Source organism: Condylura cristata, unplaced genomic scaffold (assembly GCF_000260355.1).
Source record: "Condylura cristata isolate star-nosed mole 26May11 unplaced genomic scaffold, ConCri1.0 scaffold00001, whole genome shotgun sequence".
Lineage (NCBI taxonomy): Eukaryota > Metazoa > Chordata > Mammalia > Eulipotyphla > Talpidae > Condylura > Condylura cristata.
In genome coordinates this window covers 21,517,150-21,544,929 of record NW_004567102.1, presented here as the reverse complement: position 1 = coordinate 21,544,929, position 27,780 = coordinate 21,517,150, and the positions used below count along the sequence as shown (strand labels likewise).

The window sequence follows — 27,780 nt, the reverse complement described above, 5'->3', positions numbered from 1 at the left end:
CATATTTATAGAAGCTCCTTATAATTCTTCTCTAACTGCCTTCTCTGTGAGGTAAGGAGTGTCTCTTCTCTAACTGCCTTCTCTGTGAGGTAATGCCGCAATGCCCATACAGAACCACTGCCCACACCTTCATCTCTAGAACATACTCTGAGTAACTTAAACCCTAAAATCCCTGATCATTTGAACCCATGATCACTTATAAATATATTCCTTGGCTTCATCTGCCTAAATGCAGTAATTAAGTGTAGGGGAATGTATGATGGAATGTATAATGTTTGAGAGTATGGGTTCAGTGTCCATCTTTCCATGGACAAACTACATCACAGCTGTGCATACTCTCAGTTTGAAGAATGTGTACAAGACATGTGTGGCTGGAGTTTGATGGCATGGGCTGAATGCTTTTTTTCCAATTAAAGAGCACAGGTCTAAATAAATCCATGACATGGCTCTATACAAAGTTGAGTTTGGTGGTGTCTAATGGATGTCCAAACAGATGTGGGCATGGTATCTGTAGTAGAACATAGAACTCAGAGTAAATCTGGCTATTTCCACCATTCTCTTCTTGAACAGAACTTGGAGTTCTAGTTCTAGGCATGTGATTCTGTCAGGCCATTCAACTAATTTGAAGCACATCAATTAAAAAGTAGCAAATACCAGTCTCATTATTATGTAGAAGATTGCCTCTGATCAAAGAATGTGTTTTGCACCTTGGCTTGTAAATGTTAGTGTATAGAAAAGGGACATCTGCTAATACTAATACCCCTGACCCTGCAAATGGTAGGAGTTCATCTAGACAGAAGTTTCAAAACTATTTTTTAAATAAATGTTCAGTTTTTATTAGACACTTGAGTTCTTTTTATTATAGTTTTTAAAGGAACTTTCAGGTCATTTGTTTACTTGCCCACTTAGAAATGGAAAATCACTTGCAGAATCTATGGCAGATGCTCATTTTGTCTCTCAAAAATGTTTAGAAACAGGCATTTTAACAATTACAAAACAGTGCTTCAAAATGTTGCATTAAATTACATTTTTAGAAGAAATTTATAATTTTTAGTCCTGTTCTTTTACCTCTGTACTTGTGATATAAAATAGGACTGAGTGTCCCTACTGTACAGTCTAATCCAGGGATCAGTGCTGAGGTTATCTTGGCTAAGTTGAGACATTCCTCTGGGTGTAAGAATTTACTGATTTTTCTTAGTTGGACTGAGAACACTATATATAGTTTTATAAATGTCCTTCAGTTTTACATTTGTTTGCTGAAGATTTATTGGGTGTCCAATGCACCAAGCATTATTTTTTATTCCATAACACAGTAGAAATTCTCACTTTTTAATATTATGATAAAAGGTTATCTTTATTAATTTCAGTTTTACTAGAATTCAAATGAATTTTGTACCTTTTAACAAATGCATTTATTTCCCTAGGGATGGATTTTTGTTTGATGACTAAGATGTTTCTCATTCAGACAATGCTTCTTCCTTAAATTTATTTTATTAGTAATTTTTGTTATTTGAAGGAATAATACAGTGACATTCTCTCTTTCAAATAATTTGTGGTGGGAAGTAATGTGAATAGATTGAGAATATAAATGTCAAAATATTATCATAAATCAGTCTTTCGAAAAACAAAATGTTATCAGTGTAGAAAATCTTGAAGAACCTACATACTGACCTAATGCTAAGCAACCATAGAAAAATAATAGGATTGCATCAAAATTGGGTGCTCTGTACAGGCTGAGTCCCCAGTGAGGAGATGAGAGACAGTGCTTTTGCACAGCCTACACACTGACCTGTACCTCGGGGCTAGTATTGACATCGTGGAATGCACTACCATTGCACAGACTGCAAAGTCTCAGATCTGTAACCCCAGAGAGGAGAGGTGTCATGTTTCCACAAAGACAAGCCAGCCCTCCTTTATTGCTAGCATATTTGAACCAGTAGACTGCATTTTTCAAGTACCTTCACCCACCCTGCTGACTCAGCAACTGAAGAAACAAGTCAGTACTAGAAGCCAGTAAGTGTCAAAAAGCAGCAAAAATCAAATGAAATAAAACTACAGTGCCAACTGCAGGAAAAGTAAAAGTAGTCCAACTCTAAGTGCAGATACCTTTTTTTTTTTTTTTTTTTTAACAGGGAAATCTAAAGCAGTGAAATGGGAAGACAAAAAATACATAGTATATGGGACAAGGAGAGAACAACTCTCAAAAATTCAGCTACAGACACATGGAAGATTTTAACAATGCGACATATAATAAATTCAAAAACTTCCAATAACCTAAAAGACATAAGCATAATTTTAGAAGCATGAGCCTTTCAAGAATGAATGAGGAAGAAAGAGAAAACTGGAGAAGACAATTACTTGCAAGGATGTTGAAATAGCAATGCAAAAATCTCCCGAAAAACAAAAGCTCAGAACTAGATGCTTTCATTAGTTACATTCTATCAAAACTTTAAAGAACTTACCTTTCTCAGCTTTCCAAATAATAAAGAAGATAGAATCTCTCAAATACATTTTATGAAGCCTGCATTACTCTAATACAAAAGCAAGGCTACGCAAAATTAAAACAACTTGTCAGTACACCTGATAAACAGAGATGCAGAAATTCTCAACAAAATAGTAGCAAACTAAGCTACAAGAAGGCCTCGTGTGAATGTGTGTGTGTGTTTGTGTGTGTGTAGAAAATATTGGTGATATATTCAGGATGTCAGCAATAAAAATGTCTTTGGAGACTTGATTCCTATGGCAAGGGAAATAAAAGCTAAAATAAACAGTTGGGATTACCTCAAGTTAATATGCTTTTGCACAGTGAAAGAAAATGTAAGTAGATTAAGAATACACGTTACTGAGTGAGTGGAAATACACACTACACAACTGACAAGGGTTTAATACCCAAGATATGTAAAAAAAAAAAAAAAATTAAGAATTCTGCAATAGAGAGCCCTCCCTGGTGGCACAATGGGTTAAAGCACAGCACTAAGAAGTTAAAGCCACTTCAGTATAAGTTTGATCCCTGCCTGCCCTGGAGGTGATCCACATGGTGTGGCAGACCTCTCCTGGCCTGCTCACTATTCCCCTCAGCAGTGTACTTCATGGATCTGCCTGTCCTGCTCCCCACTCTGTGTCTGGCTAATCCTCTCGCGGCCCCCTGCACCTCTGGCCTGTGCCCAGTTCTGTATGATTAAATAAACCTTTAAAAAAAAAAGAATTCTGCAGCAGAAAAACAAGTATATCATTAATAAATGGGTAGCATATCTGTATAGTAATGGGACCTTGAAATTTCAAAAGAATATGAAGTGATTACCAGAGAGACTATTTAGAAGGCCCGTAGATACATGGAAAATGTTCATCTTTTTCAGTAAGAGAGATGCAGGTAAAAACCACAGTGAGTTACAATCTTGCACCTGAGTGACACACATTTTTTTTTTTAAAAAGCCAATAGCAGTTGGTAGTGAGGATGCAAAGTAAAAGGAACCCTTTTACACCAACTGGTGGGAACATTGATTGGAAATACTGTTTGACCCCACAATACATTCTTGTGCATCTGCCCAGAGAATGTGAAACAGTTAATCCAGAAACATATATACACTCCATTGTTTACTGCCATTTTTTTTTTTTTTTTGCAGTATATCTAGGTCAATGAAACAATGTGAGTGCTCTCTAAAGTGAATTTTATCAAAAAAGATGTGGTATTTCCATACTATGGAGTGTTGTTTGGCTCTAAGGAAAGGCAAAATGCTGCCATTAACAGCAAAATGGAAGGAGTTTGAGGGAATTACATGTAGTAAAATAAATAAGAATGACATACAAATATTGGGCATTTATACTGTACAAATTGAAAAAGTCGTATGCTTAGAAAAACAAGCACAGTTTAATAAATGAGATTAAGAGGGAGAGGATTAAGGGATCTTAAGATAAAGAAAATTTATCAAACATCTGTAATAAATGAATTACTGGAAATGAACTGTACTAAGCATTTGTTATTTTTTTTTAAATTCAGGTTTCTGAAATATTGTTAAATGTAAGGGTGAAGAAAAGATGAATACATGCTGAAAAATTCCAAAACTAGATCAATTAAGGATGGTATTGAATAACAATAAAAAGAGGGTCATTTCACTGTGAGATGGGCAATTATTGATCACTAGGTAATTAATAATCAAAGACAGAATGTCACTTCTCTTTTCCAATGACTTACATACATTGAGATATTCTCCATAACATTTGCTGAGTGAATAAAAATACTGAGTGAAGAAGTTGTACCCTAAAGCATGATGAATTTGAAGCACGTTATATTCAGATCTGTTTGAATACTTCTTCTATCAATATATTAAGAATTTTTAAATCCAGTGAATAATGGTTCACCTTTATTTAGTTCAGAAAAATTAATTCTTAGTGCAATTAGGCTTTTGAACATTTTGAAAATAGTAATATAAATTCAAATACATCTGGTTATATATCTCTGTAAAACTGGTCTAAATGATGAATAAATGCTGATTTGGAAGATTATCAGCTTAAAATAAGCACGGAAAAAGATCTTAATTTTATCTAAACTAATGATTTCAAATGTCTTGTTTTCTTTGGTTATATTACATCTCAAAATAATTTTTACTTTTTGATTTTCCACTAATGTAGGATATATGTTCTACTTATGCTCTGAAAATTAATGTAGTTAATATGAATACATATTATATATACATTTCTCCTAGGTGGCATTAGTTATTCATTTTAAAAATCAAATATATTGAATAAAAAGCTTTTTTGAGATTATTTTTCTTATTTTACATGAAAATAATATAGTGCAGTGCATGTCATGTCAAAGACATCAAGCTGCTTCCTAAATTATAGCCAAAATTATTGGTAAGCCACAACATAGAAGTAATTAGAGATCACATTTGCTTGTAAAATACTTGAAGTAGCATTTAATGCTTAAAATATGAGGTTCTTATAGAAAGTTGCTTTGATTGCTAGCCCCCCTTCTTCAGATGTCAGTCTCCAATTTTTAAGGATTCAAAACATTATAATGAGGTTAACATCACTCCACATTGTAAAAATGTTGTATTGTATTCTGTGGAAATGCATACATATTTTAAAAAAATGGTATTGAATTTTATGAAATGAATATGTTTTCCCATGTAAATAGTGATCTAAAAGACATTGTATTGAAAGTACCATATATTCTATGAAGTTTTTGTGTTAAAAACCAGGAACCATTTTTCTATTAAAATACCTGTTTGACAGTCTGATGAGTAGTTCTGATTTTAAGTATATACCTGAAGTTGTTCACTGGATCGAGTGCTGGGAGTAAAAAGTAAATAAATGTGATGTGGTTCTGGCTTCAAGGAAGTCAGTTTCACAGGGAAAGTACTTGTAAATGGCAAATTACAAAGTGATAAAAGTGCAGTTTTTAAAGTACAAAATGCTAAGGGAGACCTGGTGGAGGTAGTGATGCTAAGTGGGTGTTTAAGCTGGGTCTGCACTGATGAAATAATAGTTCTTCATTAGCTAGAGGCAGAAGAAAGAGCAGGAACAAAAGCCTAAGGACTTTGAAAGCACATGGTTTGCTAGCATTTGTGTGAGCACAGAGTATAGTGTTTGTTTGAGGTTGACAAGAGACAAGACCAGAATGTTACAGGAACAAGAAAATAATGGTTGATCAACTTTTAGTGACATTTAAAAAATGATGAATTTAACCTTCAGGCTTTGATAAGCAGGTACATGTCAGAGTAATGATATTTATTCATTCAATAAGGAAAATTTGAATGTTCTGTTTACCCGGAGACTAAGCAATTCCAATAGACAAGAGATGCGTGTAATGCTCAAATTTGTGTTTGTTACAAAGACAGCTTGGATGTGAAAGATGGGTTATACACAATTTTTTAAGGGAACTTGTTGAAAGACTTCTGTCATAAGTGAAAACTGATGACAATGGGATTGTAGTAGTAACAGAGCACTGGGAATGGAGATGCTGGAATGGGAGATAACATCCCCTCCAGAGATGTAATCAGCAGTACTTGATGCCTGTGTATGGAGAATGGTGATGGCTAGGGAGTCATTAATGATTGTGTTCTTGTTCCATGGTGACCAGAAAGATTGTGGTGGATTGGAAACTGTAGAGTTAAGTTATATTCATTTCCACTTTCATATACCTTGGGGGGGAAAAATGTAGTGCAAGAAGTGTAAGAAGAGATTTAAAACTCAGGATGTTTTGTTTTGGCCTGGCCCTTTGTTCGTTACTCTATTTTCCATATATGAAGCCATCTAATGTTTGGTTTATTTTGCTTTATATAATTTCCTCCAGCTTTATCCATGTTCTGACAAATGACGAAGGTTCATATTTTTTTATAGCTGAATAGCATTTTTGTAGCTGAATAGCATTTGTGTGTGTGTGTGTAAATCCACAGCATCATCCTTAATCCACTCATCTGTCATTGAGCATGTAGGTTGTTTTCACAATTTTCCAACTGTAAATTACTACTACGGTGAACATAGGCATTCATTAAACACTTCAGGTTGAAATCTGGAAATGGATTCCTGGATTACATGGTAGATCTATTTTTACTATTTTGAGAAACTCACTATTTTCCCCCACGTTTGAACTTGTCTTCATTCTAACCACAGTGAACTCGGATTCTTTTTTCTCTGCATGTTTCTGATCTTTTTGATGTGGACCATACTCAAAAGTGAGATGGGCCCTATGCAAAGGTGAGATTGTATCTCATTGTGTTTTTGAATTACATTTTCACAATGGTGCGTGATGATGAATAAATATTTTCTCATATACTTCCTGGCCACCTACTTGTCCTCTTTGAGGAAGTGTGTGTTTTGCTTTGTTGCTGATTTTTTTTATATATGTATAAATATATATGTTTGTTTTCTTTTTGTTGAGTTGTATGATTTCTTTGTAGATCATGGATATTAACTGTGCAAATATTCTCTACCATCCTTGTAGTGTGTCTTTTCACTTTAATAATAATTTCTTCTACTGTGCAGAAGTTTTTAAGTTTGGCCTACTTCCAATTGTTTGTTTTTGCTTTTTTGTCTCCTGCTTTTGTAATTGAGTCCCCAAAGACATATCCAAAGCCAGTTAAAAGACATTTATTTGAAAGTTTAAGACTTTGTGCCTGTCATTTAACAAAGTTAAAAAAAAAATCAACTTGACCTTGTCTTTTGTAAAGTACCACTGCTTAGTGTTAGATGTCAGTACTATGCATGAGATTCAATATATTGCTGGTGGTGGATTTATTTCACATCCTATTCTAATTTTCAACATGGCTTCATTTTTGTCATTCAAAATTTTTCATCCTATTTTTTTTATTTTCAAGTAAAAAGGCTTTTACAGTTTTAAAACAGTATAACACTGTTCTAGTAAAGGAAACTTTGAAATATAAGTGTTGGCTGTACCCTCTCTAATCGACAGTCTACCTAAGAATGCTGTGTAAACCCATGATATATTGTATTATATTAGTTACAGTAATCTTTGGATTTAATGATGGAAAAGAGTTCAGTGAAGCTTATACTCCCAACTGAAAAGAAATATGGAAATCACTAACACTCTGTGTCCTTTAGAAGAGTATGCCAGATACTCTTCTTTGTGCCTTGAATAAACTGATTCATTTAAACCTGACAACAGTATGAGAATATTACCTCCATTTTATAAGAGCAATATGACACCAAAAAAATTACATAAACTGGTAAAATGAGCATTTAATCCATGCTCAAAAATAGTTCTGCTTAGCATATAGAAAATGATAGAAAGCAATAACTGTAATCATTCTGATGCCAACTGTTCCACAGCTAATAAGTGGCAGATGCAACACTTAATAAGGAAGTGTGTGTTCTAAAGAATATGCTAGGTTTCCCTTCATAAATTTGATGTCCATTTTAGGGTGGGTCTTTGAGTTGGAGGGAACAAAAGAAACCCAGAGCACTTAAATGATTTGTCCAAGGCCACAGAATTAAAGTGTTAGGATTGAAAAGTAGTGGAGTTTGTCTATATAATATAGAAATTATGTGAGTTCCCCGAGTTAAATCCTGGTGCTTGTTCTTCATAGGTTCATGTGAATTGAGAATTTGCAGGATTGGAATTTAAATAAGTAGCCAGGAAAGTGTGACAAAGGGGGTATTAGTTTTAAGATGGGTATTACTTTCAAAGTTGTGTTAGGCTCAGAGTATTAAAAAAGAATGAGTAGTATTTAAATTCATTAAATATCTTATGGTTAGATTTGTTGAAAGCAGAAACAAATGATTTTTAAATCGAGTGTAGCAGTTACTAGTTCTATTTCACTCATCAAAATAATGATTTGTATAAGTAATTAGTAGTATTTGAAATTTTTTACTGCTGACTTAGCATTGATGGATCTGATACCCTCAATGAAAAGAAAAATATAATTTTATGTTGTAATAAGTTCTTATTCTTTAAATTCTTATACTGTTAACCACTGGACTTGATGACCTTGAGTCTCAGTGATCTATACTTTTATGCATATTTTTTTAAAGATTTATTTATTTGTGCATACAGAACTGGGGTACAGGCCAGAGGCTCAGGGGCGGCAAGAGGATTCACCAGAGACAGAATGGGGAGCAGAACAGGCAGATCTACGAAGTACACTGCCGAGGGGAGCAGCAGGCGGGTCAGGAGAGGTCTGCCACGCCATGTGGTCACCTCCGGGGCAGGCGGGAATAGAACTCATGCACAAGTGGCTTTAGCTTCTCAGTGCTGTGCTTTAACCCGCTGCACCACCAGGGAGGGCCCTATGCATATTTTTTTTACGCATAAGGTGACCCTGTTACCATTTAAGCTCTGTTTTAAAAGAAAACACCCACTTCATTTTTCTTTGTGGAAAGCATAGGTATTGGACATATTTTCCTTCTCTAGCTTGTTAATCACTGTCTAAAGTACGGGTATATAAAATGAGTAATGCATACCTCCTGTTCATACACTATCTCCTGGGTGCTCCCCTCAGCAGTGTACTTCATTGATCTGCCTGTTCTGCTCTCCACTCTGACTCTGGTGAATCCTCTCATCTCCCCTGAACCTCTGGCCTGTACCCCAGTTCTATATGCACAAATAAATAAATATTTAAAACAATTCTATACTTGTCATGCCATCTGTAAATAGTGAAAATTCTACTTCTTTTCCTTTTGTATTCCTTTTCTTTCTCTTAAATTTTTAGCTAGAACTTTCCTTTAGCTAGAACTTCTGTAGCTAGAAGCCCCCTGTGAAGTCATGTATGCATGAGATGTATCTGTGGTGGCTCTGAACAAGTGCCAGTGAAGACAGGTTTGCTATGTGTAGCCTCTCACAGCTTCCCAGTGATTCCAGCCTGGAGGTCCTATGAGTCATGTGGGAGGGGAGAGTCTTCCTAGGCTTTCCAGTGAGATACTTCTAGGAACCCGTAGACCATTAATACAACTGTGAGGTTCTCTCCACTGTTCATCTGTGTGTCCTTAGTGAAACTGTGGAACGGACTGTGCTTTCAGTTGAATGTATGTCCTCTCCTTCCTAGGCCGGTGAGAGAGCATGTGGGAAGATTGGAGAAAGGGCCTGTAGTCCTCCCAGTGAACTGGCACCATTCCTGTCTCATTGTTTCCCAGTCTTTGTATCCTTTCCTGATAGTAGTGGTTCTTCTTCTTGCTGTGATATTGATCCTCACTTCTCTAGCTCCATTCCAGACAATGACTCCTCCTTCTGCTTATCCTCAGTATTCTTGTGGAAAGTGATTACTCACTGATCCTGTTGGATCTGTTCTGATGGTCTGTTCACCATCTTCTTCCCCTCCTCTGGAGTTTGAAAATGTTTATCTGTGTGATTAGTAAAGTAAAATTTATACTAAATCATTTCCTCATATTTTATTATTAGGTTCACATTTTACATCAAGCAATGGTTATTTGTGTCAGTTTGTCCATTTGTTATGACTAGAATTTGAAATGTTAGGATCATACTGTATTATAACATATTGGTGACTGAAATTTCATGCTGGAGGTATCTTAAAAGGAAGAGGGAAATTTTTGTTATGTTTGTACCTTTACTTTCTAAAAACAGTGATCATTAAAGACTTAGTTCTATATTCAAATACAAAGAACAGAAAATATTTTGCTTCGAAACTAAAAGTATATAATTTGAAGGTGGTACAAGTAAGATAACCTTTATTCAGAATATTAGGTAAATATAAGTCATTCATACTCCATTTATAATAAAGAATTCTAATCACTGCGTAGTTCAACATCATGCATATTTTGAAGTCATTTTTGAAAATGTCCACAACTTAAAGGGTACTTTACTACCTCTTACTGACTTTTGGTTTTCGATGCGCATAAATTTCAAAACAACTCAATATTGGCATCATTCCTTGTCATTGTATGTAAAGGTTATTTACATTTTATTGACAATAACTTGTTTTCTTCCAAGACTAATTCCATGTTCTTTGTTTTGATTCATTTTAAAGCTATACCTTATATGTAATTGTTCTATTCTCTTATAGCACATTAAAATATTTTCAAAGTCTATATGGTAATTAAATGTGTCTGGAGACTTTAAAGTTTCCCTAGCACTGTATGTTATGCTTGCACATATTTTAATTTTTGTCTTTCATTTTTGGTATTTTAGAATAAGTCCAACAAGTATTTTGCTTTTTATGTAGATATTTAGACATAAAATCTCTAATTTCTCTCTACATGAAAATATTAAAAGCATAATTAATATTATTTAGCATATCATTATAACAAAATTTGTCATATAATTTGATTAAATAAGTTAGTGTACATTGAAAAGATATAAAACCATCAGGTAAAATGCTACACACACACACACACACACACACTCACACTCACATGCACTCACTCACTCCTCTGAATGGACCTTAATGCAAAGATTTCTTATTAGGGGTTATCTTTTATTCTCCTTCCTCTCCTTCTTAACTTTCTGTGCTTGATTAAGTTAGGATGTCTTCTACTTCCTAAATTCATCCCAAATTTAATTACTGGTGACTTGTCAAACACCTCATCATTATTTCCCAACTTTTATTCTTTTCTTGTAGAGTTAATCTCCCACATGTGAAGTAGACTATCACTAGGTAGTACTTAATGAGTTAATGGTATAGTAATTACTCTCATAGGTTAGAATGAGAGAATAACTGATATGTGTGTGTGTATGAAAAAATCCTTAGATCATGCAAAGTATATTATCTTTGGAATGACTATATGATCATTAAATCAATTTAGAAAGATTATTTAAAATGTATAATTGCTTAATTTAAGAATTGATTTTGAGACCTTATTTGGTTAAGCAACTTATTTTTCCTCAGGACTAATTGTGATTTGTTTCGTATGTCTAACTATATGTCAAATATTTTTTAAAAGGAATTTATATAATGTGCCAATTGGAAAAACAGAATCACAACAAAATATCTTGTGTGAGGCACAAAATATATAGACACAAATTAGCACACCAATTTATATCTGTTAAATGTTAAAAAATCTTAAACCAACTTTTTCTGGAGGTCAGAAAAATTCTGGGCAGAAGTATTTGGGAAGCTATTGTTGAATATTCAGTATACTCAGTTTAGGAAGTATGGAATGTGATTGCAGTTAAAGTGACCTAATCATGAAGATATGTATTAACATTTTCAAGTTGTCTCTTTTATTCATATTCTAAGAATAAATTTAATCCAAACATTTATCTACTTGATACTAGTTTTTGCTTGTTGTTATAGAATATACTAAACTGCAATATGGCAAATATTAAATTATTTAAATGCATTAGCAAAATTCTTGATATATAAGAATTATATAATTTCATTCTTCAGCTCAGCCATTGCATTCCTATTTCTCTATAGCATTTTTTTTACTTAGGCAACAGTCGCTGGCTCCCTTTCCAGTGAAACTTGTTTTATGACTCTAATTTAAAGATTTCATGATCCTTTTAAGTTTACTATAATATAAAAGCAAGTATAAATTTGCCAGACACTTTTCTAAACACCTCCCTTATATTAACATATTAATTTACTATCTTCACAACACAAAATAACTCTTTTTCTAATTCTCAGATATGAAACTGAGGCAGAGATATGCTGCTAATACTCTATGTCCTGAATTTTAACCACAGTACCCTGGAACTAATAATTTTGTAACATTTACTTCTGTTGAATCTTTATTATTTGCCTCTCTCCCTGGCTCCCCTTCACTTGCCTTCTCTCCCTCTTATCTTCCCACACCTTTCTTCCTTCCTTCCCTCCACTTCTATTCCCTCCTCTCTCCTTCCCATACTTAATAACTGTTATCACCTATTTTTTGCATCAAAAGGAATGTTCTTGTTTGTCACTAACAACATTATAGTAGCTGTCACATTCTTATTTAATGTAAATAGAGTTTTGAAACAGTATGATTGGCCAAGAACAAGGAGAAATATTTACAGAAGAAATATTTTATGGTAATAACAACTATCCGAGACACATAAAACAAATTAGTAAGGTGAATTTTTCAAGATATTTCCTCAATTCTGAATTTTCATAATATAATGTAGGCCATGTAAAGATTCCAGTTACATTATTCTCATCATTTTAATTTTACCTTGTTAGGCTCCATTAGGCCAAGTCAGGCTTATTTCTCAGCTAGACAACTAGTGGCTGGTTTCCTTATACTCTGCTATGATTGGTTTTACATATTATTCCTATGTTTATATTTATAAATAGAAATCAGAGAACTGTCTTCCTAATATATTAACAATAAAAAGAAGAAAATTTTATATGACCTACGTAGGGTCTTACATGATCTGTCCTAAAATCATTTCTCAGATCTTCGTAACCATATAGGTTTTTTTGCTACTTGATCTAAGAGTAAGTCAAGCTTGTTTCTTCATCAGATTATAACACTTGAGTTCTCTGTTTTCTCAAGGCTTACTTATTTTCATTATCTAGACTATGCTCAAATATCCTATAACTCTAAAGTTATAGCCCCATGACTTGCCTCGTTCTTTATATTCTTAATAGGTTTATTGCATTTATTATTTACTTTACATATGAATATACCATATATATATATATTTCTCATCAGAACATATATTTCATAAAAGTAGAGCTATTTCTTATCTGAGGTAGAAATAGTACAGATTCAAAAATTATGGAATCAGTTGATTTTAAAAGACAAAATGAATAGTGCACATTTTCTCAAAAATAACTCTTAGGAGTATTTTCATGGGTCAAAACTAGTAATTACTGTCAAGCATCTAGTTAGGTAATTTCATCTTGATGAATATAAATGCTGTAAATACAGATCAATCTTTATATACTTTACTGTGACACACTTTTTAATTGTTTTTATGTGTAGGTAGAATACAAAATAACAACCTGTTTCTCTTTTCTACCCTGTTTTAGATAATGCATGATTACATACAGCTATTTTTTTTAAGATTTATTTATTTATTCATACAGAACTGGGGTACAGGCCAGAGATGTGGAGGGTGAGTGGCTTCACCAGAGACAGAATGGGGAGCAGAACAGGCAGATCGCAGAAGTACACTGAGGAAGGGAGCAGTGGGTAGGTCAGGAGAGGTTTGCCTCACCATGTGGATCTCCTCCTGGGCAGACGGGAATCAAACTCATGTGAAAGTGGCTTAAGCTTCTTAGAGCTGTGTATTAACTCGCTGCGCCACCAGGGAAGGCCATACAGTTATTTTTTAAAGAATATTTCTTGACAAACGTGAAACATAAAATCTTTAAAATAAATTTTCTCTATCTGTTGTTCCTAAGAATGCTATAATGCAAGCTATTTAAAATAACTAAAGGCCATATTCTTCCTCATACTTTGGTGAAGATGTTAAAAATTAATTAAATGCATCATCTGTTTCACAGAAGATAGTCTCAGCTTTAATTATCACTTTTTAGCTTTAGATGACAGAGGTCATCTTATACACAGTAGCAACATTCCTGTAGCTGTTAACAGGGTGCTTTTTTCGTCTCTTTGTCAATATGCTTCAAAAATCTTAATAAGAGTAATGAGAACAGTTAGCCTAATTTTGATGACTTCTCATTTCAATTAATTTTTTGTGATTTTTTTCCAGAAATTGAAAAATTTCAAGGTTCTGATGTTAAAAAGGAAGATGAAGAAAAGAAATATCTTGATGTCATCAGCAACAAAAACATAAAGCTCTCAGAAAGGGTATTGATTCCTGTCAAACAATATCCAAAGGTACTGATTATATCCTTTGCACTGATAGAATTAAGCTAAAAGTCATAAAATGACTTGACATATCCTTTAATGAAATAAGTATTTAAAGCTTCCTTTATATAAGGTTATACAATATATGGTATTGATGTAGAAGATGAAAAACTGCTTTAAGAGTGAGTTTCTACCAAAGACTATGTAAGATGCATAATTATGTATTTTAATCATTTATTCAACATATAAAGGGTTCTGCAGTTCCCCAATATGTATACTCTATTTGATTGTATTTTGGTTTATGTTAATTTTTTTTATTAGAGGGAATGGAACTAACACTTATATTTACATTTAGCCAATTAGCAGAGGATTGTTATATCTAGAATATCTATAGATTATTTCTTGGACTTTTGGGTTTTTCCCTCTAGTCTTTTGTATTCGCTAGACATTTTGTTATTATAATAAGTCTGAATAACCAGTTATAGTCACAAATTGCAATGAGTAAAAATAATTTGTGTCTTTTTCTAAATAAATTAACTAAGCTGAAAATGGCAACTCAGAAATTCAAGCTGGTAATTTACTTTCTGTAGAGTGAATCTGAAGCAAAAACCATGTAATTAGCATAATAACAAAGATTATAGAAATAAATGCTGTGGTTTACCAATTGTCTTCTAATATGAGAATTTTTTGTAAATACAATTAAGTAGAATATTGTATTTAAAATTACTTCAAACAAGGGTAAAACTGTTATGTGCCTCCATAAAATTTAACTTTCCAGTGAGGTTTTAGGACATGTAGAATTATGGTTTTCATGATTTTTTTTTTAGTTAGAGTTATTTAATTGCAAGGAAGTTGCACTGTGTGTGTATGTGCACATACATATAGATTTAGATTTTTCAATTATTTATTAGATTTACTTTGGAATCATAAATATTAAATTGTGCAGTCACAGAAATTGTAATAAAATATGGTGGAAATATAATGGGTTATAAAGAAGAATGTTTCTTTTTTAGAGTATCTTTATTAATTAACCCATTATAGTCTAAATTATAAACTTCCTCCTTTAAATCATGTTTAAGTATCATATAGGTTAATACTGTTCTTTGGAATAACATTTTCTATAGCTTGACTGTGAGGAAGCTAATATGAGTGAATATCTCTTTCTATTAGAGGAAATGTATAATATTGAATGAAATAAAAGTCCAGTGATGAAATAAAATGTAATGCTTTCTCTGAAAAATTTAGTCTGGCAAGATATGGGAAGCATTTTGAGTTCTGATGGCCAAGTGATGGTGTGTGTGAGATATTATACTGAATAATCTGATAGAGTGCATCTGATTCATAATGTTGAATGTTAAAAGCAGTATCTTATGGTGTCAATTTTTGTGTGAGCTTTAATTTCATAATTGATAGGTAGATAATCAAACAAAAATTTCATATTCATATTGCAATAAACTGCATCTCATGAGTAAATTTCTATATATATTGGTTAAACTGGGACTGATTCTAGAAACTGTAGAATATAGAAAAGTTCTTTTTTTTTTTAAGATTTATTCATACAGAACCGGGGTACAGGCCAGAGATGCAGAGGGTGAGAGGATTCACCAGGGACAGAGTGGGGAGCATAACAGGCAGATCGACGAAGTACACTGCTGAGGGGAGCAGCAGATGGGTCAGGAGAGGTCTGCCTCGCCATGTGGATCTCCTCCCAGGCAGGCGGGGATCGAACTCATGTGGAAGTGGCTTAAGCTTCTTAGTGCAGTGCTTTAACTCGCTGCACCACCAGGGAGGGCCCGAAAAGTTTTTTTTTTTTATATATATAAGGTAATAAGTTTTGGGGTTAATGAATTTCTCAAAGGCATAATTTTGTTAAGAAGGAGTTGTTTATAGAGGTTGTTGCTGTTACTTTGTTATTTTAGATTCTTACTTTTTTCATTGAACCATTGCATTTAATTTTTTCTCCTAAATACATGTATGTATACGTGTATAGTACAATAAACTGTCCTTTTGATTTTTAAGTTTTTTTCATGTTTAGATAGTGATGGTTTACAATATTGTATAGGACTTAGGGGACAAGGTTCACATGATTACAGGTGTATGCTGCTATATCACTCATAGCCCATAAAGCTCTACATAGCTTACTGTTTTCACTATGTTTTATTATTTTTCTATATTTCAATCTAGGGTAATCTTTCTGTCAAAGTAACTTCAATTAGTATTTTTCTTTGTGTAGAACTATGTGTTTTTTTAAATTTCAATATCTCTCACTGGTTTGCATAGGATAGTCAGAATCATTTTACTATCTCTTATCAGGCAAGCAGTGATCCTCACTCACTGTCTCTAAATTTCGTACATGCTTACTTGGTCATGTATTGAGTTGCTTGATTTTCTTTTTAAGATTTATTTATTTATGCATACAGAACTGGGGTACAGGTCAGAGTGCAGGAGCAGTGAGACGTTTAACCAGAGACAGAGTGGAGAGCAGAACAGGCCGATTGACGAAGTACATTGCTGAGGGGAGCAGTGAGCTGGTCAGGAGAGGTCTGCCACACCATGTGGTCACTTCCTGGGGCGGGGATCGAACTCAAGCTGAAGTGACTTTAGCTTCTTAGTGCTGTGCTTTAATCCGCTGCACCCCCAGGGAGGTCTGAGTTGCTTGATGTTTTTACTTGACTGATGATAAGCAGATATTTGTATTACCCTTTTTTTCCTCTGGTAAATAGTGGAAGAACATGAAAACCAACACCTAATGATTAATAGTTTTATGCAATATTATCCAATAACTTATATCTTATAGAATCAACCATTTTAGTTGATGAACAGAGTGACAAAGCACTTTACTTTTTAACAGATGTGTCTGGTATACACCTAATTATCACACATAAGAGAGCTCTTAAAGTCCTTTTACAGAAAAAAGAATACTGAGAAGCAGAATAAAATCATCTATCAAGTTGACCTATTTTGGGTTTCATTGTTTTTGTACTTTAACAAAATTGTAACCAGCCCTATTTATTTGAAAAATGGTGATTCTCATCTGCTGAATGACCATGGCTCTCTTTGCATAAAATATTGAGAGATTGAGTTTAAGTTACAATCACTAAATATGAGCTGTATTTCATGCACATTTGTGAGCAGCAAAATTTGTGTTGTGGTATGAAGGACACAGTAGTGTTTATGAAGTTAAACTGTAATCTTTTATTAAAAAAAAAAAAAGTGATCTATTCCTCAGGCGGTACTCTGAACAGAGAGCTGCTTTTCTGAACACCTTTCCTTGATGCCTAATGGCTGTTTGAACTAGTAATTAAAGTGGTGATAAAACAATTCTCTCCACTACGGACACAACATAACCCTGAGAATTCTTGAGGAAATGATCTTATCCTATTTTCACTGCATGAATTTTGGATATAGATTTAGCTTAAATTAACTTCAGTACAAGTTAATTTTCTGGCTAAAACTGAGTAATACAAATAATTGAAATACAAGTTGAGGATCTTAAATTATAGAAAATATAAGACTCTGTTCTAGCATATTAAGAATGATTTTTCTGGAGTCTTGTGTTTAGTTACTGAAATTAGGGTATAGATTCCATTTTATTAAATTATTTTAACACTTTTGTCTTATTGTTTTAATATTTGGTAAAAGATTAATAAAGGAGTACCTCCCTGGTGGCGTAGCAGGTTAAAGCACAGCACTGAGAAGCTAAAGCCACTTGCGCATGAGTTCTATTGCCTGGGAGGAGACCACATGGCGTGGCAGACCTCTCCTGACCCGTCCGCTGCTCCCCTCAGCAGTATACTTCATCGATTTGCCTGTTCTCCTCCCCACTCTGTCTCTGGTGAAGCCTCTCACCGCCCCTGTACCTCTGACCTGTACCCCAGTTCTGTATGCATAAATAAATAAATCTTAAAAAAAAAGATTAGTAAAGAAATTGGTTAATGATAGTATTTAGAACATGTTTCCTAAGACACACATGCAAAAGTCTTTTCCATCTTTAACATTAGCCCTCATAATACACAGTTAGAATATTTGATTATATGTTTCACTTTTTTTTAATTTTCAACGTTGCTAAATACTATGCATATTTTAGTCAAAAACAGTGGTCCTAATTCATTGTTTCCTCTAAACTTTTCATAGGTAAACTCGTCATGGTTTCCTATATAAAGTTTTTGTAATGTTAGAATTCTGTATTTTGAGTTTAATTTATGTTTCTATTGTTTGTGTTATGATTTAGTATTGGCATGCAAAGGCATTATATATATATACAGGAAAAAATAGAAAAAGTTTGGGTATATTTATTATTTTAATCAATGGGGATAATATTCTTCCTTGATGGAATCAGAAAAAAAAGGCTTATGTATATTCTTTTGTCTTACATACCTTATGTCTTATATAATGGCTTATATACCTTAACAAAAAAGATTTTGATGGACTTAGGAAAGAAGAAATACATAAGTTGCTTTGTTACTCTTTTGACATGCAAAAGAAATGACTGTGCCCAGCCTTAATTCATTGAGAATTCATAGAGGATCAGAAGGAAGAGAGGTACTTGTTGCTTGCTAATCTCTATTTATTCACTTACTTGGGCAATTCAGCCTCTCATCACCTTTAAAATATCTTTTTGATGTTACCTCAGAATCCTCTGAAATACATCATGCTATTTTTTCAATTAATTTTGCTCCAAGGTCCACTTTTTTCTCGATTTGAATTACTGCCAATTTTTTAAAGCAATGGGTCACCAGGAATGTAAATTGGCCCCCAATTTGGCCCCTTTTAAGATCAAACAAAGCCATGTTCCCCTGTATTGCTTTTCAAATCAATTCCTTGTATAAATTCATGCAGAAAATTGAAGTTTCAAAATGTATTCAAAAGCACCACACTTGTTCTGTATTTCATCTTACTCTGCTCAGTCCTAAAAAGAGAAGCCACCTTCTGTGCCTACATGGAAGAAATTTCCTTAACCAGGCATGTTCTCCTGCAGAATTTGTTTCCTTCTTATACTTTGAAAGATGAAATATTTAGATCCAAATACATGATGAGTATTATTTTTTCTAACTTTGTAAGTAGCTATCAGTGGTTAATAGAGGCTCAAGTTTAGTACCTGTGGAAATTATGACCACATTTCAAAGCTAGGTATAGCTATCTACCTACAATCTTGTACACACTTCTGCTTTTATAAGGATTGAGGCTATCTAAAAGTCACTCTGTGGCTTACATATTAAGCTTGTTTTATCTTTATCCAACAGAGACCACTGTATAACATCCCTTTTAATTCTTCTAAAGGAAATTAAGTAGAGGTTTTGAGGGGCTTTACAAATTTGTTCTTATTTATACCACATTTTTCATCTCCTACCTGTGGATTAAAATTTCAGTTGAGAAAACAGTATGACGATCTGAATGACACATCCTTGCAGAGAAAAAATGCACAATGTTGACCGCATTTTTCTCCTTCTTCCACTTTGATAAATTTCTTCCTCATCTTGAATTATGTGCACTTAGCACATCCAATTTTCATGGGCTCATCACACCCTCACAAAATATATGCCTTATAATTCCTTAAATAGTCTTTCCTTTCCTATGTCAAAATCATTTAGGGTATCTTCAGTCTGTTTCAAATATTTTTACCTTTCCATCAGGGTATATCACATTTACCCTGCACTAGAAAACTGCAAACCACTGAAAAAGATGTTTAAGATGTATTGCCATTTGAAATGTGTCAAAACTTGTGTCCTTACTCAGAGATCTTCCTTTTCACATCCCATTCCTTAATTTCACCTTTTTTATTAGTCTGTTTATTTACCTATTTCAGGGAGTTATCAGTGAATTTCTTTATATACATTAAAGCACAGATTTCCATCTATTATATCTATTATTGTTGTTGACAAAGGAATGGCTTTCTATATAACTATACCCTTAACACTAGAGAGAGAAGAGATCATTATTAAAGTAGAAAGGCATTTCATCATCAATTGAATGTATTCCCATATTATTTTTGATCTTGGCAGATTTATTGACATGTGAAAGAAAATAAATCAGATAAAGATTCAGACATTATATATTTTGAGGTTAGCACAATACAGTCTAGAAAGAATACAAAGAATAAAATATTATTTTATTCTCTTCTGCAAGTTATGTAGACATATAAACAATTGACACATTTAATTATTAAAGTATAAAATGAAGAAATATATCTCCCATAATCAACTTTTAGCTCATAATTATATCCTGGTTCTAAACTAGGGATGGACTGATGAGACAATCACAGAAAGGTGAACACTGACTAGCTATGTGGAGAATTAAAGAGTTTTCCACTTTAGGTAGGTATTATGATTATATTTAACAAATAGACACTCACTAATAGATGAGATGGCATCCTCCTTGGAATTTATTTCAATGATTCCCCTGGATTAGAGTTGGGAACAGCACTGGGATACAGATGAGATGAAATTAGCTTATCTAAGACTGGTGATTATTGAATCTAGGTGAAGACTTTATGGCTCCATCACTCCATTTCCTCAATATATATTTTAAACTTTTTTCAAGACAAAAGCATTTGTTTGTTTAAAGAAATAGGTGGTAAACTAGTATAACAATTTGAAAAAGATTTTGAACTTACGACAGAAGTTCATTTTCTCTATATGTAATGGACACTATTTTGTGTAATTACACAAGAAACTATAATACAGATAGTTACTACACATGTACTGTTTAAAGCAGAAAAACAAATATTCAACAGTACTTATTAGAAAATCAAATTAATTCAATTGGGGATGCTTCTGTTCTTTATCAGACTGACAAAAATGCATATATAAATATTAAATAATTTATATGTAGTAACTATAAAAAGATTTATCTGTACATGGCTGTAAATTGATATTTAATAAGACAATTGGAGGGGACTCTTTTTTTTAAAGATTTATGTATATAATAACTGGAGTATAGGCCAGAGGTACATGGGGAGGATGAGAGGATTCACCAAAGACAGAATGGGGAGCAGAACAGGTGGATCTACTGAAATACACTGCTAAGGGGAGCAGTGAGTGAGACAGGAGAGGTCTGCTGCATCATAGAGGGGGTTAGCTCCCTGGTCTGGAATTGACCTTGGCTGAAGTGTAGCACTGAGACTTATTCCTTATCCAACCAAGGAAGTCCAGGAACTCTCTTTTATTGTGGTTTTTTTGGTACTCTTTGACTTAAGTACTAGTAACTTGTTATTTTCTAATAATGAAAATATTTTAGTAATAATTTCAACTAATTGGAAAAATTTTAAATAGGAAAAATAATGATTCTATTTGGAATTTTTTCCTGAGATAGCGGAACAAAGAATAAAAAGATGGAATCATTGATTGTTCTGCTATATATCATGCTTTATAATTTTAACAGATCGTACTCATTTAATTGTCACAACAATCGTAATACATTTATTTTTCCAATTTTATAGATATGAAACTGAGTCTCAAAGGATTATCCCATGCCTCACTCAGATTAGTCAGAAAAAAAACAAATAACCCAACCCCTCTATTATATAAGGTGTTGTATTTTTTTTTTTTTTACCTCATCACACTATATGGCTTTAACACAGTGAGGAAATAGTACCAAATCAAAATTGGAGTAGGTCATTTTCTATGGTTCTCAATTCAAGACACTACTCAGGTCATCCAAAGTTCAACAGCAACGGGGTTTATTTAATAAACAGCAGATTGGGAAAAGGAAATGAATTTATAATACCACAAATGGCTTTCCATATCATCCCAGATGGTGTGTGCAGTGACCAGTAATTTCAAACAATGGCTCTGTGTTCCAGATGACACTTTCCCACTAGTAAGACCTGTAGCTGGTGGCACACTGATCAGCAGGGTACCAGGGTTCCTCTCACCGTGGCATCTTGAGGCACTCAAAGTGGGGCTGTGGAGTTGACACTGAAGCTACCCACAATAGCAGTCTGAGACCAACCTGTACTGGATGCTGGAATGGACAGTGACTGACTCAACAGCGCCAGAAGGTGAGTGCTGGAGAACCAGTGACTGTGGACAGTTCCCAAAGATGGCTAGTTAGAGTGCTCATCATTGATCACTAGAGCCAGTCAGTACTCATAACCAGGTGGTAATGTTAAAGACACCAATGCTACAAGTCATTGTGAGCTACTGATATGAACCAATCAATAGGTAACTGCTCTTTGAGACATTGGGCTCATGCTGAGGGTGCTCCTGAAAGGTGATGTCAGAGGCAGAGCCAGAGGCAAGAGCAGCAGCTAGCTCTCTGTGAAAGTCATTGGAACTCTGGAGATCTGGAAATCTGTGTAGATGTGTGGAGTCCGAGAATCCCATGAGGTCATCTGCTGAATGCTTTATTCATTGGGGACTGGCTGCTGAGTGAGTCAAGCTGCTCTATGTTCCATCTTCTTCAGGGTTCCCCACTCTACAAACCTCATTGGACCATTTTTCAATCCTAATCACCTAATCCTAATCACCTGCTGGTTAGCACCAGTCAACTTCCATTTTCAGTCCGAATAGTTACTGAATGCTTGAATGACCTCTGGAGAGGTCTAACCTGATTATTATGTTTATGCATCTAGAGCCAAATGCAAAAGTGAAAAGCCTGACACCTTCCTAGACCAGCCTGCACTCAGAAATCCCAGCTAGAGCAGGCCTCAGTGAGCGTGGAGGCACAGTGCATCCAAGGCCCCTCAGCTGGGATCCAGTTTCAGCTCTATAATTATAAAGTAAATAAGTGGCATCTTTCTTAAAAAGTCCAGTAGAAAATATGTTGCCAACCATGAGCCATAAAAATCGATTATGAACTTAAAAAAAAAAGATTAAGATATTGTCATTTTGAGAAAAACAACACACACCTCTGTTCCTGGTTTATAAGTAAATATAGTGCATATATATGAAGTCTGTATTTTAAAACAAGTTTAAAGGATCAACCTATATTTTAAAAGATTTATTTATTTATTTATGCATACAGAACTGGGATTCAGGCCAGAGGTGCAGGAGCAGTGAGAGGCTTCATCAGAGAGAGCGTGGGGAGCAGAAAAGGCAGATTATTGAAGTACACTGCTGAGGGGAGCAGTGGACAGGTCAGGAGAGGTCTGCCGCACAATGTAAGTCACCTTCGGGGTAGGGATCGAACTCATGCTAAAGTGGCTTTAGCTTCTTAGTGCTGCGCCACCAGGGAGAGCTCTGTATATCCTTTTTTTTGTTTTTTGTTTTTTTTTTTTTTAAATCATTAAAGGTATTTACAGACAGGCTAATTTAAAAATGATTACTGAATTTGGTAGATTAAATTGTACAACCTATAAGAAACATTCCAACTAATGAGCTTATTATTTCTGCCTCACTTAACACAATAGGAGAAATGCATCTGCCTCTCTGTTTTTTCCATCTGTGGAATCTTACTAGCCTATGTCCAGAACTATCTCAGTGTCTCTTTATATACAAGAAAATGAATCATAGCAAGTTTAACGCAAAGAAGAGAGACATTGAGGCAAACACACCTGAATTCTTATGTTAAAATTTCAGTGATACATTGTGTGACTTCACAATAATGATTTAAGTATCTTTACACCTTAGTTTTCCTCAGCAGAGTGTTCTGCAGGGAATATAAATTCAACATATTTTGTTCAGTGTTTGATGATACAGTAGGTATTCACAACAACAACAAAAACACCTTAATTAAAAATCAGTTGTGGCCTTCCCTGGTGGCGAGATGGCTAAGGATGCAGCACTGAAAGCAAGCCGCTGCTGTTTCATTGTGTGTTGATCCCAGGCCCCGGCAGTGACCCACCTGGCTGGCAGACCTCTCCTGACCTGCCCGCTTGCTCCCCTCAGCAGTGTACTTCGTCAGTCAGCCTGTTCTGCTTCTTACTCTGTCTCTGTGAATCCTGTATCTCTGGCCTGCACCTCTGGCCTGTACCCCAGTTCTGTATGCATAAATAAATAAATCTTTAAAAAAAAGTTAATTGCATATAAGGCAACTGAATCTAATATTGAGTAGCTATAGTTGTTAATTTTTTTTTCTTGCTAAAGTATATCCTGATCCCTCTAAATTGGTTGTGATTGATCCTGATTGTGCCTCTGCATCACGAAAGAACTCACTTGAGATATTTGAATGATGGTTGTGCTAAGATTATTGTTAATATATTGTGTTCATTAAGCTTCTGGATGCCTCAACTTATTTTCATGTCCTGTTCTAAAACTTGTTCCATTTTTCAGGTTCTTCTGATGGGTTTTTCTCTTTTGCATAACTTAGTGGAATTTGGAGTTCCCTAAGGATTATCTGCAGTGCTCTTTCCTTTCTACACTCCCACTCTTTTGGTCTTACCTGTGGCATGGCTTTCCATATTTCATGGGCTGGTGATCCAGCCCAGATAATTGTGGAGCTTCTTATTAAACATCACTACATGGATATCTAGATATCTCAGATTCAGTGGTTATTTTCCACACCCCACAAATCCTTTAACTATTTTCTGCCATTCTGAGTTGTTGGCAGTGGGATTGTTGTACTTGGTAGGGTCCAGAAAACATGGATTTCTCCCTAACTTTTCTCATGTTTCCCCCACATAGCCTATCCACCCTTCCCAGCAAACCTGGTACGTTCATTTTAGAACCTATCCAAGAGTCAAATAGATCTTACTACCTTTCTCCTGTAACTCTGACCTAAATTATCTCTGCATTCCTGGATTATCACAATATCTTCTTTTGATTTTTTTACTACTTTGTGCATGCCTTCTTTTATCCCAAGTACTTGAGAGTTACTTTGCCATTTTTATGTTTTTTCTTTTCTACTGTAACATGTATTTTTCTTTTCTACTGTAACATGTATTTACCTAGAGCAATGTTTAGCACATAGTAGGTGGTTAATAACTATTTGCTGAGTGGATACAGGATGATTAATTATACAGCCTCTTATCTACAATATTCTTGTTGGAGGGAACACAGTTACTATAGAGTGAATTCAGAACAAGGATGTTCCAATTATTATCTTCTACTTCTTCCTATAGAATTGTCAAGGGACTTATCACTGTTAGAGCAATAATATTACAGTTCCTCTGAATGAGACCCCAATACCACTGTCTTCATTGAAGTCTCACTGCTTCTATAATCTTGGCAGAGAAAGTCCAAGTACAAGAAGAAAGCAATTACAGTGAAGATTTTACTCAATTCAAATGTCTAGATAATCGGTTACTTTATGGAACCAAAATTTCTAATTAAAATGTAGTTAAAAGGTTAACTCACAAATTATTTTCAGCTCATTTCTGAATATCATTTTATGGTTTTATTATTTAATTATCCATGTTTAGTAAGTTCAGTATATGGAACATCATTTGACCTTTTACTGAAGAGCCTACAAGGCCTCCATATCATAATTTTGAATATTAGTCCAGTTAATTCATTCAGGCAATACTTATTGGATCTACATGGCAGATTCATGGTATTTGACATGTAAATGTGAAAATGAAACAGGTGTTTTCATTTGTTTTAAGATGTTCTCTAGTAGATTTCTGTAGTTGTGCTAATTTGGCTTCATACCAGATTAGATACAGAAGAATTAGGGTTATACTACTTTACATAAAATACTTAAGTCAGATTGCCTTTAATAATTTCTCATGATATCTAGAGGCTAAGACATGAAAAGGTAACAGGGATATAGAAAATATAGACTATTATTTGAAAAACAGATGGAGAAGAGAGAGGGCTTGGGATAGTGGATTTAGATAGGAGCAGAAGGGTACAATCAGGGTAACCTTTCTCTTATTTTCAAGACTTCTTAATAGAGAAACCTGAATTTGTTTAGATATTTTGTAGCCTGGTGATTTTTAGGAATTAAACCTATAAGGATAAAATGTAGAGGCTTTTTTAGTCACAAAAAGAGAGTTATGAAGAGATGGTACAATATAATAGAATAATAATAGTATTTTGAACCAGGTAGACCTCAGTGCCAATCACAACTCCACTTTTGTCTGCCTATGACAATGGACATGTCTGTACACAGCTTTATCATCAGTGTTTTCACTTTCACCATGAGTATAAGATTATGCTATGAGGTTTCATTAGAAATACTTAAAAATGGTCCTCCCTGGTAGCACAGTGCATTAAAGCACAGCACTAAGAAGCTAAAGTCACTTTAGCATGAGTTCAATCTGTGCTACGGACGTGATCCACATGGCGTGGCAGACCTCTCCTGACCACACATTGCTCCCTCAGCAATGTACTTCATCAATCTGCCTGTTCTGTTCCCCACTCTCTCTGGTAAATCCTCTCACCTCCCCTGCACCTCTGGCCTGTACCATAGTTCTGTATGCATAAATAAATAAATCTTTTATAAAAATAATAAAATCATTAAAAGTAATGTAAAAAAAAGAGAAATACTTAAAAATATAGGTACTCTCCATGGTATCAGCACATGGTATAAGCTTTCATAAGTATAGTTATTGAATAAACTTTTTTTTTCTACTTAACATTCTTTTTGGTAGGGAAGCACCTACTCTACCAGGCGCTGAATGATTTTCCTAAGAGACCTATAACACCACTGCTGGAAGGGAGAACAATTAAGACATTAGTAAAAGTAGGAATAACATGAAAGAAAAGAGATAGTGACTATAGTGTTATTAAGAAAAAACTTTAATTAGTTTATTATGTACAAAGCATATATTTGTGTGTGATTTATATTGTGATTTGATTTTTCCCACTTAATTATCTAAGTGGAATATATATATAGTATAGAAGAAGAAACTTTGGCACAGATAATTAAATTGTTCAATGCTATTTAGGGCTAAAATAGTGACATAGGATTGAAGAAAAAGGACATAGATTTTGTCATTAATACCTGCAATGTTTATTTATAACCTAAAGTTTATATTTATTTATTTGGATACAATTCTAAAGCATTATTCATATATATCACACATCCTATTTCAAATAAAGGGAGTATGAAATTTAGGAAATGTCAAGACTGGAAAGTAAATATTTTTCTTATACTAAATTATGAAATGATATTGCATGAATTATATTATTATCGTATTTTTCCCATTAAATTTTCGATGCAGAGTCACTCACCACTTTGTATTGAAACACTTGACCACATACCCTGACATATAATTTGTATGTCTTCATTTAAAGGCCCACTTTGAGATATAAATTCCTACTGTTGATACTTTAAGTACATGCACTAATTAAATGAGAATTTTGTAATGTCAGCAACAGAATCTAACAAAAGAATATTTCCTTTTCTACAATGTGACTTACTATAATTTAAAAAGAATATCATATTGGGCCTGGTGGCGCAGCGGGTTAAAGCACAGCACTGAGAAGCCAAAGCCACTTCAGCGTGAGTTCGATTCTCGCCTGCCCCGGAGGAGACCACATGGCGTGGCAGACCTCTCCTGACCCGCCTGCTCCCCTCAGCAGTGTACTTCCTCGATCTGCCTGTTCTGCTCCACACTCTGTCTCTGGTGAAGCCTCTTGTGGCCCCTGCACCACTGGCCTGTATGCATAAATAAAAAAAAAAATTAAAAAAAAAGAATATCATATTTAGTCACAAATTAATGTTATATGTTATGTTAAGTTCAAATGAAAAATTTAATTTGTGAAGTAACTGTTGTATATGTGAACACTCATCAAATAAGAGACC

General features: G+C 34.2%; 1 protein-coding gene across 3 annotated transcripts in view; it reads left to right on the top strand.

Moving 5' to 3' along the window:
* KHDRBS2 (KH domain containing, RNA binding, signal transduction associated 2) overlaps positions 1–27,780 on the top strand; it is a 429,412-nt gene that overhangs the window by 54,089 nt on the left and 347,543 nt on the right. For all 3 annotated transcript variants that reach the window (XR_001145205.1, XR_001145208.1, XM_004673598.1), the window contains exon 2: positions 14,054–14,181. Coding sequence is in view for 1 of the 3 variants with exons in the window: in XM_004673598.1 (XP_004673655.1) it covers positions 14,054–14,181 (128 nt within the window). In the remaining 2 variants the exon portion in view is untranslated. The remainder of the gene's footprint in view (positions 1–14,053; positions 14,182–27,780) is intronic.